The sequence below is a fragment of the Tauraco erythrolophus genome, chromosome 21 (assembly GCF_009769465.1).
Source record: "Tauraco erythrolophus isolate bTauEry1 chromosome 21, bTauEry1.pri, whole genome shotgun sequence".
NCBI lineage: Eukaryota > Metazoa > Chordata > Aves > Musophagiformes > Musophagidae > Tauraco > Tauraco erythrolophus.
The window spans coordinates 11,518,459-11,530,519 of NC_141485.1; the positions used below are offsets into that span (position 1 = coordinate 11,518,459).

At 51.4% G+C, this 12,061-nt stretch overlaps 1 protein-coding gene across 1 annotated transcript; it reads right to left on the reverse strand.

The window, feature by feature from the left end:
- PRKRIP1 (PRKR interacting protein 1) lies at nt 1-9,276 on the reverse strand. The gene is made up of 6 exons (XM_086624695.1): nt 9,157-9,276; nt 7,954-8,032; nt 6,467-6,567; nt 5,634-5,719; nt 3,722-3,789; nt 1-1,388 (listed from the first exon to the last, which is right to left on the reverse strand). Exons 1-6 carry the CDS (start codon nt 9,274-9,276, stop codon nt 1,273-1,275), a joined length of 570 nt encoding a protein of 189 aa, XP_086480821.1. The 3' UTR covers nt 1-1,272.
- Between the last annotated feature and the right edge of the window lie 2,785 nt (nt 9,277-12,061).

A 12,061-nucleotide genomic window follows, 5' to 3' on the forward strand; every position in this document is an offset into this window, starting at 1 on the left:
TCTGCTTCCCCACCGCCACGGCAACACCATGCCACGACATAAAGGAGCTCGGACAAAACGCAGGGTTTCTGGCAGCGCTGCTCAACAAAGGCTAAATCTGAAAAGAGGTTTCTCCCTTTTTATTGTTTTTGCTTTAAAGAATTTGGCATTAACAAAGGCTTGAGAAGAAGGAGGACCACACGCTGGATGCCGAGGGTCTGCGATGAGCGTGTCTGAAAGATGGCAGGCACTTCTAATTGCAGATACACTGGAGAGACAACCACCTAAGTTACAAATACAATCACTGCTGCATGCGCTTCTCATTCAAGCACCAGTGAGTAAATCTATACACAGATGTTGGATTCCTACCAGGGAACCTGAAGCTCCAAGCAGAGAGCTCAAGCAGAGAGAAAGGCAAGTGTCATTACACGAAGCTGAGCGCAAGCAAAACCATTCCATTCCGAGCCTTTCTGCCACAGGATGTGGAGGCTTTACAGACATCATCTTTTGGAAAAGATATTGTTCCAATCCAAAAGCAAAAAGTAAATTAAATGCAGCTAATGCCTTTTTCTGTAGTTTCATGTGCGCCACATCACTTGGTCTTTTTGACCCTTTCTGCAGCACTGCAAGCATCTCTATTTTACTGAAGTCCTCTTCGAAACAAAAATAAAAGACAGAACGATCCAACACATCCCCTTTATTAATTTAGAAAACATGGAAGAAAAGTAATAGGGAAAGTTTTAGCAATAAAAAAGGGACCCTGCTTAAAAATCTATAGAACTTGTCTAGCAACATAAACTGATTTCTTTGGGTTAGAGATGACCCCATACAAAACCCCAAATGCAGAACGCTCACAGTGCAGGAGAGTCTGGCTACAGCCCACTTCTCTACTTGAGGTTAAACTCTTCCCTCGGACTCACGTATCCCACTGCCACCAGCTCCGACGTAAGCAGAACACGTAGCCCTCACAGTAATATTTTCCTTAAAGGGTAACGGATATGTTTCAGCTTTCAGACAGAAAAACACTCTGGGCCATGTTAGAAAGAACTCCAGGGTCACAGAGACTTGTGGCTGACTCTTCAGAGCAAACTCAGAGCAGACTGCACAGCAGTTAAACAAGCAATTAAGAAAAAATCTCCTATTTGGCATTTCTCTTGGGCCTGTGACGCGAGGGTCATTCACCGTTAAGCAGATACGATGTATGCCCAGGGGTTCTGCTTGGCTGAGATGAAAGGCTCTCATGCTCCTGAAGATAAAGCAATGAACAGTGTTGCCAGCTGTCCCTGAAAGGCCTCATCCTCTTCCCATCACAAAACTTGGCTCTTCAGCATCATCTTCCTTCTCTTCCTCCTCCTTGCTATCCTCTTCATCATCCTCGCTGCTGGCTTGCTCTTGAGATTGATCAGGTTCTGAAAACACAAACAGGATGAGTTGGTAACACATTCCCACGTGTCTTCCTTGTTAAGTGTCAGTCTCAGGGGCGAAGCAAACGTGCATTTGGTCACGTTAATTAGTACGGATGGATGACATATTCCCATGCGCCTTCCTCGTTAAACACCTCACAAAGTACTCCCAGACACTAAGGAAACCCATATCAGGTTCCACTAATGCTACTGAGTGATGCAGAGCTCGGAACATCAAATCCTCCCTTGGAGAAATATCCCCTTACCTCCAACACGACCACTGCGCCAAGTCCACCATTAAACAGCTCCACCTCCTGTGGAGCATTATTCCAAAGAGAGATAGTCAAAGGCTGAAGTGACAAATGATCCCATTCTCAGTCTCACCTCGGCATGTCAGAGTGGAGGATTCCAGGATTAAAGCACACAGGCCTGAGAAGCCCCGGGTAAGGCGCAGTGTATTTCTACACCTACTGGAGCCTACAGAAGCTCCAGAAGGTACCATGGGCTCTTACAGACTGTTTAGGATATTGCGAGCACAGGAACTCATTAAGACACGCGTAAGATTAATGAGGGTCACAGAAAACTCGGGAAGCCTTCTAAAAGGCCAGAAAACACCTACTAGAAATGAAGTAACGGATAATGAAAATTAGGGATGGCATAAAGTGGGACCTGAATCCAATAGCCATTCTTCTGCTCCCAGCAGCTCTCGTACCTTTCCTGTCGCCCCGGCCAAGTCCCACTCAGCTCAAACTCTGCCCAGTTACACGCAGGATTTAGGACTAGTGGTCTGATGCCACCGCGTGGTGAAGTTCTGTACTTTAATTTTTTATTTGGGGTCTGTACAATAATGCAACTTTAACAGCTGACCTTATTTAGTGCCAGCCTTTATTCTTAATGTTTTTCCTACAACGAAGGTGAAAGATGGCAACTCAGAGGTTTTATTTATTCATTCAAAAAGGAAGATAAACACTTGCCTGCCACATCCAACAAATAAACTCCGATTAATTTGGAAACACTCTCAGACCTCAACCCAGAGCACACAAAACTAGAAAATGACAAGCCTGTTGTCAGTAGGCTGAGATGGCTGTCAGTGGCTTCTATCTCCACTGGTATTGTTGTTGTTGTTATTATTGAACTACAAACTGTAAAGAGCTAAGAACTGCTCTAAAGACAGGGGAGTTTGTATTCTGGCTTCCAGAAGATGACTTACTTGTGCTGAACAAAAACGCTCTGGCCCAACGACTGGTACGTGGCAATCCCATCCCACAGTGCCAGTCCCTGACCCAGCTCCCCTCTCTGCCAGCCACTCCCTGAAGGGATGGGTATTCTGTTTTGTTCACTCAAAGTGGACAAAAGTACATTGGCTCATGCTCAGATTCTCCTCCCAGTCACAACTCATAAATAAGTAGCTTTAAAAAAAAAAAAAAACAGAACCAAAACAAAACACAAAAAAAATCTGCTCTGCTACATTCACTTGCTGTCACAAGTAAAATTAACTGAGTGATTAATTGGTCCTCCCATGTTTATACGGGAGGCTGGCAGTGGCTCAGTCGAAACAGATCCAATTCTGAAAAGCAAAGCAGGAATAAGGTAGAACTGCCAGACAAGTCACTGTTCTGCAGAATTATTAGAAACTGTTTTAAGACTGAGAATTACTGCAGAGTTAGAGTGCTAATCCACAAAGGACAGCTGTTTGAAAGAGCAAGCTAAAACATTCTGAAAGCAAGCAACGAGTGCTCAAAAGTTTGGGCAAACAGTCACACTGGCACAGCTGAACACTCATTTTCCAGACTGCAGGAGAACAGAGGCAGTCAGGATTTTCACCTGTGTTTCTGTGTGAAATAAACAGTCATGTGGAACACACGACACCAGGGTGGCCCGATTCCTTACACACAAAATCGTAACTCAGTTTCTTGCCATCCAAGCTGTGCATTTTTTGCACCTGTTTTCCCAAACACATTCAAATATTCTTTAAAAAAAAAGACCAGCCTTTAACAATACTGCCTTTTTCAGCAGATGTTCCAAACCTGCAGTTTGTCAGAGTAGCTGGGGCAAAACAGCCGCAATCACCAAACTCGGATTCCAATGTTTGCTGTCCAAAATTTCCCCTAATAAAGGGAAAATATTCACAAGCAGCCAAGTTATTTATAAGATTAAATCTCAACATAGATGGCTTTCAAAGATGGCTTTTGAAACATCAGCTAAAATAACAAACTCAGTGCTCAGCCTTCCCATCCCTGTATCGAGGGCGCTCGAAGCCAGGGGTGGGACAAACCCTTCCAGGCTCCAGTCAGGGAACAGATCTAAGTCTTGAGAAAAGAAAACTAAATTTCACTGACCTTTTCCCTGCTTCTTTTGCTCAAGTTTAGTTTTCTTAGCTTGCAGTTTCTTCTCTTTTAACTTCTGGCTATAAAGGAAAGAAAAAAAAGACTCTTTTGCACATCCAACATCATAAAGCTTCTGCACATTCATACACTGATAAAGGATGTATTCCAGACACCTTGGAAAAGCAGACTTCAGAAAAGAAGTTCAATTTAAATTAGGCCTCAACTGAAAACTCAGTGAGAGCAAACTTTGACACATGATCAACAGAAACTTTTCTATGTTGTTTTCAGTCTAATGGATTATTTTTTTAAAGTCTTTCTTGATGCCACTGCAACCAAAACTATAGGATACACAAGAATCTCCAAGAACACAGAAGGAACAAAAATGGAACTGCCCCTCCATTTTAGCTACCTATCCTAATAAACAGAAAAGAGAAAATGGTGTCGACACACAGACTGCTGGAACTGAACATTGGGAAAAAAAAATTAAGTCATCGCCGGTAATATATACTTTAATTGAAAAATAATAATAATAATGCAACATGCTTTGCCCTTCATCTTTGGCTGTAATCCATTGCCATGCTGGGCCCTAGGAGCAACATGAGGAGCAACATGAGGAGGAGGGAATCTCAGTTCACACGACCCAGTCCTGTTCGCCTAGCAAAGGTCACCAGGCAATCTAACAGCAGGCACAGGGCAGAGCCACCTGGGATTCCTGTTCCTCCCTCAACACCATAAAGGAACTCTCTGGAAGCAGAGAGCCAAGCACCGCACCTGTCGGGTCAGGACAGAAGGAGAAGGGCGGTGAGGGAAGCCAGAGGGGCTCCCACAGGGAAAAGCCACTTGGTACCTACACCAGGAGGCTACAGAAGGGGGGCAAGGAGGCGTTAGGAGTGTTGAGGCAGCGTTTGCTGTTGGAACACTTGTTCTCCATCTCAGCCAGGGAAAAGGCAGTGGGCCAGATCTGACGTGCTGGCCATCTGTTGGACCACACCAAATTAAAGACAGCAACAGCGTTTGTGTTGTGCACTTTGTGCTAATACGCCAGCGAGTCACTTTGCAACTCTCAGCTACAAGATGCAAACCCTCGTTCTCAAAGAAGCAGGAGAGGCTGCTCAGCATCAGACCCTCTGAAAGAGCTGAGCCGTGACACCCTGCTCGTTCTGAAAGGTGTGGTGGACACAGACTGCAGAATTTCAACTCTTGTGTCACTGCGCTACAATGCTCAGACTATTTCTGGAGAGCGTCAGTCTTACAAACGCTTCACTTTGTTTAAAACCTAAGAGAAGGATGGGTTTAGTATTTTTTAATTTTTCCATCTAACTTACTGGACTTGACCTGCCAGGCGTTTCGGCGAGGTAGGCAGAAGCGGCCACTGACGTTCACAACGTCACAACAATGCAGCCACCAGCAGCTTTTTCGGCACTCCCAGACTGAGCTGGACTAGCCACGCTGACAGTGCACGGAGGACAGCACCGCACCCCTCCGCGCTCCGCTAGTCCGAATCCACGCGTGTACCCTTTCAGCAGCACCCATTTTTGCACTCCAGCTGCTTGGTGCCAGCTGTTTCAGATACTGATGTAAGCCAGATGCACACACAAACCTTTCCTGGCGTTGTTGTAACAAACCTGCAGTAAGGTGTGTTGCAGTCGGCACCACAGTGTCAGCAAAAGCTGCTCAGCCAGTGAAAAGTTACCCTGCTGGCGGCGGCGCGGAACATAAACCAGGCCAGCAAAGCCTGTCAGGTTACAGCTTCCTTTAGAAACCAAACAACGACATTCAGGAAATTGGTTTGCACAGCCAGACTGCTCAGCTGATAGGTGCACACACAGAACGACAGCGTTTATCCAAAGCATGCAGCTGCAGATGGGGCACGGGGGGCAGGAGGGTTTTCATGTCGAGTCTCCTGGGAACGATCTGCCCTTACCGCTTCCTTCTGCGTTTTGCTGTTTGTTCTTCTGCAATCATCTTATTCCTCTCCAGTTTCTTCTGGAATTCCTCATCTAGTCTTTGCTGTAATTGATCACATGTCATACTTTGGTCACAATCTAAATTAAAATACTTCTTTTAAAAGTCATATCCTGTTACGGAGAAGGCTTTTAGCGAAATACAGAAGGGAGCTTTGCCAGATTTTGCCTGCTGCCTTCTTCATACAAAAGCCATATTCCTAAGGATGACTTCTGTATAGACAGCATTTTTAACCTCCAGCCTGAGCCAAAATTGAAGCCTTTAGAGGGAGGAATCCACACGAAGACAGCTGAGGGAGGTTGGGTTTCTGCCCTAAAGAATGCTCCAGTAAAGAGAGTAATTTGAGACACAAACATTAACATACAGATCAAAGGACTCATCTTGGCCAAGAGAGAGCATAACAACAATGCTCTCCTCAACTAAGACTTAACAGAAAGAGATCCAGACCCTGTGCACAGGCACTTGCTTTGATTCTGTCTGTGCAAGACAGTGATGTCAGGGATTTTTAGGTTTTAAAGCATTTTAAGTCAACCTGAGAACACACACATTCACGTGCACTCCTACTGTGTGCTAGGACCTCAGCGAACGGGGAAGATGGGGCACATCTGATGCACGCAACGAACGTTTCAAAACTGACAAAGATGCCACATGTGACACACTCCCACAGGTTTCCTCTGACAAGGGGTATGTGGAACTGAACGATTTCTACATGACTTTAAAGGAAAAAAAGGGTTTGCAATGAACACCAAATAGTTGTAGGGGCGAGGTGGGGAATTATAGAGTGCTGCTGACCTTCTCAGCCATGGCATCCATGAAATCTTGCCTCTGGTACTCTCGCCGCCGAAGATGCCGGTACACATGAAACTCTCCACTCCCAGCTCCAGCACTGGAACCTGCCACAAAGAGGAGTTAGTCTGCTAGAAAATAACATAACTAGATGCTCACAAATGACTACAGCTAGATGCTGAGGGACACAACACATGAAAGGGCGCTGTAAGATGAAAACCTACTAACAACACCTAGAGTGTGTCACCGTTACAAGCTCAAATCACTCGCAAGCAAATGCCAAAGCGAGCTGCAAAACCCTACACTTGCAGGTCACCGCAGTTCCTCCTGGGCAGTTCCTCCCGAGAGAGAATCCAGTCTCAGCTGGGCACGGAGGCAGTAAAAGAACTAGAGACCAAACGCACACTCCGTTCTCCTCTAAGCTGAGGCTCCTACTGACTAACTTTAAGCATCTCATACAAAAAATAAACAACGGTAATGTGATAAAGCCCACCATATTATACCTTCCCATGCAAGCCAGATCCCACTGACAGTTTGTGACCGTTTCTTCACAAATGAAATCCCTATAGCGCTCTCTGCCTGGCATCAGCCTGCATGCTGAAGCCTCACAGGAGCTTTCAACATCACCCTCCATTCTCTTCCTCTGTCTCCTGAGCCATTTCTCAACGCAAAGCACACAACCACGTGCCTCGAAGAAGACACCTAGTAATTAAAATGTGGCAGCTGGGACTGCAATAGGGGTGCTCTTGATACCAACAGAATCCCAGCACGTCAGGTGCTCCCAGAAAAACAAGACAGTTCAACTCAAGCACAGGGCAAGCTATCTGAAAAATCCACGAGGGATTTACAAGAAGCAGAACGGTTTATTCAGAAGTGTATAAAAGCTTTAGTCCAAGATCAGTTGTTCTCAAATAAGAGCAAGTCAGCCTCTAGAATGGATCATTAAGGATGAAGGTCCCAAAGACAGAACTTCTTCATGCAGACACAATTTATACCACAACTACTAAATTTAATCCTTGCAGGCAAAAGTAAAGCGTAAGCAGAACACCTGGGTCAGGCTCCTTGCACAGCTGCCACTCCCCACCTGGCCACGTACAATCACACCTGCTACACGTGCCTGCTTCTCACTGCCCGCAGTTCGGACTTACGGTGGTCAAGAGGGACTTTGCCAAGTTTCCAGAGCACTCTTAGATCCGTGGAACAGACAGATTTACTTATCATCACTTACTTGGCACCACCAGAGCAGGAGTTCACTTCACTGCACGGTGCTGGGGTGCCCCAGGCATTGTTCACTTTGCATTCTGACAACCAGCAGGAAAGTGGGATCCACGAATCAAATAAACTTGAAAAAAACACTCTCAAAGCACATTTCATACCTCTTTTCCCCAGCAAAATGAGCAACAACAGAAAACTGTCTCTGGCCTTTTCTGTTAAATACTTTTCTAAATTTAAAGTAGCTGAGCCTAGAGTTATCTGAAGAACAGTATCTTTACCCATCACATCTCTAACGAACTCCGGGGGAGGTCGTGGTGCCCATTCATTCAGTTTTTCAGGAATTGGTACAGTCTTTTCCTGCAAGAACAAACCAACCAGTCATCAGTATCTTCTAGGAGCCAAGTCTGCAATTTTAACCCATTGTTGAAAGGTGGTATATGTCTGACAACAGCGTCTTTCATCAGCTGACACATCTCGGAAGGAGCACAGCTGTAGTACTGTCTTCACACACAGGGATCAGGAATGAGCAGGTATCCTCTCTCTCCCGCACATTCAGGCCTGCAGGTCAGCAAACCCCAAGAGGATGAGGAGTGTCTGTGCTTCTTTCCAGCATGGAAACTAGAAGGAAGCAAGTCGACACCACCAAGCACTCACAGAGACTGCGTGTGCTCCCACCATCCGTCTCGGAAGAGGGGAAAGGCACTTGTGGGCCTTCCATGCCAGACCTATGAAGGAGAGGGAAGAGCGGGGAAGGGGGAACACGGAGTGCAAGGTCCGAGGGAGAGCACAGCGTGGGGAAGTCTCAGCCTCCTCCAGCACGCACCGAGGGAGGGCGAGACTCTCCACCCGGCACACGCCTCCTCAGGACAAGGACCAGAACCCCCAGTTAGAGGAACCAGGGTCACGCTCCCCCCCCATTAAAAGCAGCGGGCAGAGGACAGCCCAGCTGGCAGAGCGCTGAGGGGACAGTCCCCCCTGCGTCCCCGCGGAAGGGTGTCCCCAGGGAGGGCACAGCCTCCTCCTCTCACGGCAACCCGGGTGGGATGGGGGCTCGGCCCCTCTCCCCTCACAGAGCCCGGGGCGGGGTCGGGGGGGGGGGGGGGGTCCCTCTCTCCCTTCAAGGACCGGGAAGGAGAAAGCGGGAGGGTGGGGGGGGGCGGGTGTCGGTCCATTTCCCGTCACGGAACTGGGAAGGAGGAAGGGGGGTCGGTCCCTCTCCGCACAGGAACTCCGGGAAGCAGGAAGGGGGGGTCGGTCCCTCTCCCCTCAGGAACTCCGGGAAGCAGGAAGGGGGGTCGGTCCCTCTCCCCTCAGGAACTCCGGGAAGCAGGAAGGGGGGGCCGGTCCCTCTCCCCTCAGGAACTCCGGGAAGGAGGAAGGGGGGGTCGGTCCCTCTTCCCTCAGGAACTCCGGGAAGCAGGAAGGGGGTGTCGGCCCTCACGAGCCCGCCGCCCCGGGCAGGGCCCGGCGGGTGCCCTCACCGGGTTCCTCATGAGCCGCTCGAGGCGGAGGCGCTGCTCCTCGGCGGCGCTCCGCGGGATGACGAGCGGCTGCGGCTCCTTGCGGGGCCGGGGCGGCCGCGGGGCCGAGGGCGCCGCCATGCTCCCGCCGCCGCGCCCCGCCGTGACGTGACGTCACGCCGCGCGACGCGCGCGGCCGCGGCCTGTCATGGCGGCGGCGGAGCGCGCAGGGCGGGCGAGGGGCGGCCGTGGGGGAACGGGCGTCCGACGGGCCCCGGCAGCCGGGGGCGGCTCCGAGCCCGGCGCGGCCTCGCTGCGGGCTGGAGTGGGGCCCCGTGTCGCTTCCGCCAGCCCCAGCTGTGGCTGCGGGGCCACCTCCCCCAGAGCCGCGTTCGCTGGAGCGCGGGTCCGCCCGTGTGCCCGGCGCGGATCCGCCCGTGTGCCCGGCGCGGGTCCGCCCGTGTGCCCGCCCGTGTGCCCGGCGCGGATCTGCCAGTGTGCCCGGCGCGGGTCTGCCCGTGTGCCCGGCGCGGATCTGCCCTTGTGCCCAGCGCGGGTCTGCCCGTGTGCCCAGCGCGGTCTCCAGGCTGCAGCGAGCGCAGCCTGCCCCAGCCGGGCCCGCGAGCGAGGCAGCCCGGCATCCGCCGCGCTCTGGCCAGACGCCAGGCTCGGCCCCTGGCAGCAGGGCCCGAGGAGGGTGGGCATTCAGTGGCACACTCGCGCCTGCCAAATCTGTTCCCCGTGGTGGTGTAAGTGATCCGGCACTTCCTAGCGCCTCCCCGGCGGGCTGCCTGCGCCATCCGTCCGTGTCACTTGGGTCACTGGCCAGCGCTGCCCGTGGGCTTTGTCCACTGGCAGGGATGAATGGCAGCGTCCTTCCCCATGGCGCAGTCTCGCCGGGCACTGGGAGAGGTGGGCAGGTAGCAGAGGGGAGGACAGTGCACCATCTGCTTTTGGATTCACATCTGGGCTTTGCAGGAGCAGTGCCTGGGCCAGCGGAGGGCTTGTATGGCCAGATCCACACTTGTCCGATGAGGATGGAGGAAGCCGTGAGTGGGGAGGAGGAGTGGAGCTGGCTGCGATACCGGCCTCCTCCACAAGCCAAATTTCTTGTCAAGCCTCTGTGGCGCTGCAGAAAGGGCATGGCATGTGCTCGGGCTGCGTGTGCGTCAGGGCGTTAGCTGGTAAAGGTCAGCTGCAAGGGGAGAGGGGCATGAGCCTTTGTGTAGTTTATGGAGATAAGCTGGAGTGGTGAAGTTGGGCTCCCGGTTTCAGACAGCTTCGTGCCGTGCATGTGGAGAGAGCGACAGAAAGCGAACAGAGAGGTTGAGAATGGCTCCTGCTGAGATTTATGGGTATGACCTGAATTTATCAAGCCCCCATACTCTTTCTGTGAAGAAAATCAGAGCTGATCCTCAGGTTCAGCCCTATGTTTACAAAAGGCTTTTCACCGTCTACTGAGGTTGCTATGGAGATGGCGCTAGTTTATGCCTCGTGTTTGTCTTACCAACCTGATTTGTAAAAGAATGGTGTGAATTGAGCATTGGCTGAGTTCCCAGCTGGCCGAGCTGGCCCTGGAAGGCATCCTTGCAGTGGCAGCCCTGGCTGGAGCTATGCAAACAGCTTCCCCCGTGCTGTCTGCCAGCTCATGACCTCCTGTGCCTGCAGCTCTCCCAGCCTTGGGTCCTCTTCAGCTCACCAGGGCAGAAAGCAGACAGTGCCAGCCTGCACTCAGCCCCTGCTAGGGAGACACCAGCTCCATTTGCAGAGGCTGGCACAAGTGCATGCCCCCGTCCCCTCTCAGTCACTGCAGAACGGGTTTTAGAAGCAGAGTTGCTGCAAATCGATCGAGTTTCCTCTTCCCTCCGCTCTGCTGAGTCCTGAGCACAACACAGGCCAGTTCAGCTCACTGGGCCATAAGGTGTCACCCCGTTTCTTCCTCCTTGCTGCCATGGCCGCCTCCTCAAAACACAGCTTCCAAGAAGTGGGGGTGGGAGTGATGAGCTGTCAGGTCTCAACGCTCTTGTGCCAGTTCCTGTGAGAGGAAGGCAGAGTGGCAGCCGTGCCCGCAGACATCGCAACAGCCCGAGGGCTGCGGGGAGCAGCTGGACAGCTCTGTTCCCTTGCCTGGAGTGTGGCTGGCACCCGCGACACCTCACAGCCCGGGGAGACAGCAGGCAGTCGCCTGGCATCCAGCGGAGCCTGCACAAACAGCGTGGGGAAAGAGACCTGGGAGCATCTCACTCTCAGACTCGTGCCCAGGGAATTAGCGCAACTCTTGATGTATTATGTGCGTGTTACTTCTAAAACGTATCTGGGGAGAGGGGACAGGACTATTACCCGGGTCGTAAAAAAATAAAGTATTTCATCATGCCATTAAAACATACGAAGCCCAAGAAATCAGAGTGCTGGGCTGGGATCTGGACAGAAGTGTGCTTACTGGGACGGGATTTGCGTTAGAACAGGGAAGTGTTTTCGTAGTTCCGTGCAAACCAAATGCAACACTCGGCTTCCTGAGCTGGATCAAAGCAGCTCGTTTGTGTTTCAGAGCAAAGGCATTCTAGTTTTCCCACCAAAAGGATCCTCCTGGAAGCACCGCGAGCCTGTGCTGAGGAAGAGGCTGCGTGTGAGGCAGGCAGGAGCAGCCGTGGACAGCTCCAACACCCACGGGAAATCCCTTCCCATTTTTTGCCCTCCTCACAGTACCTGCCAGGGCGCAGCTCCGCGCCAGCATCCCGCAGCCCAGCCCTGCTCCGTGCCTGGGCAGCGGCTGGCGCTGCCCCGCGATCCAGCCCATTCCACGCGCCCAGGCTGCCTTCCCCTTGTTTCACTCCTAGATCTCTGCGCCTGGTGCCCCTTCCCTCCCAGGAACCCCGGGAAAGGCAAGGAAAGCGCGTTTTTCAGCAAGAAAACCCGGAATGAGTCG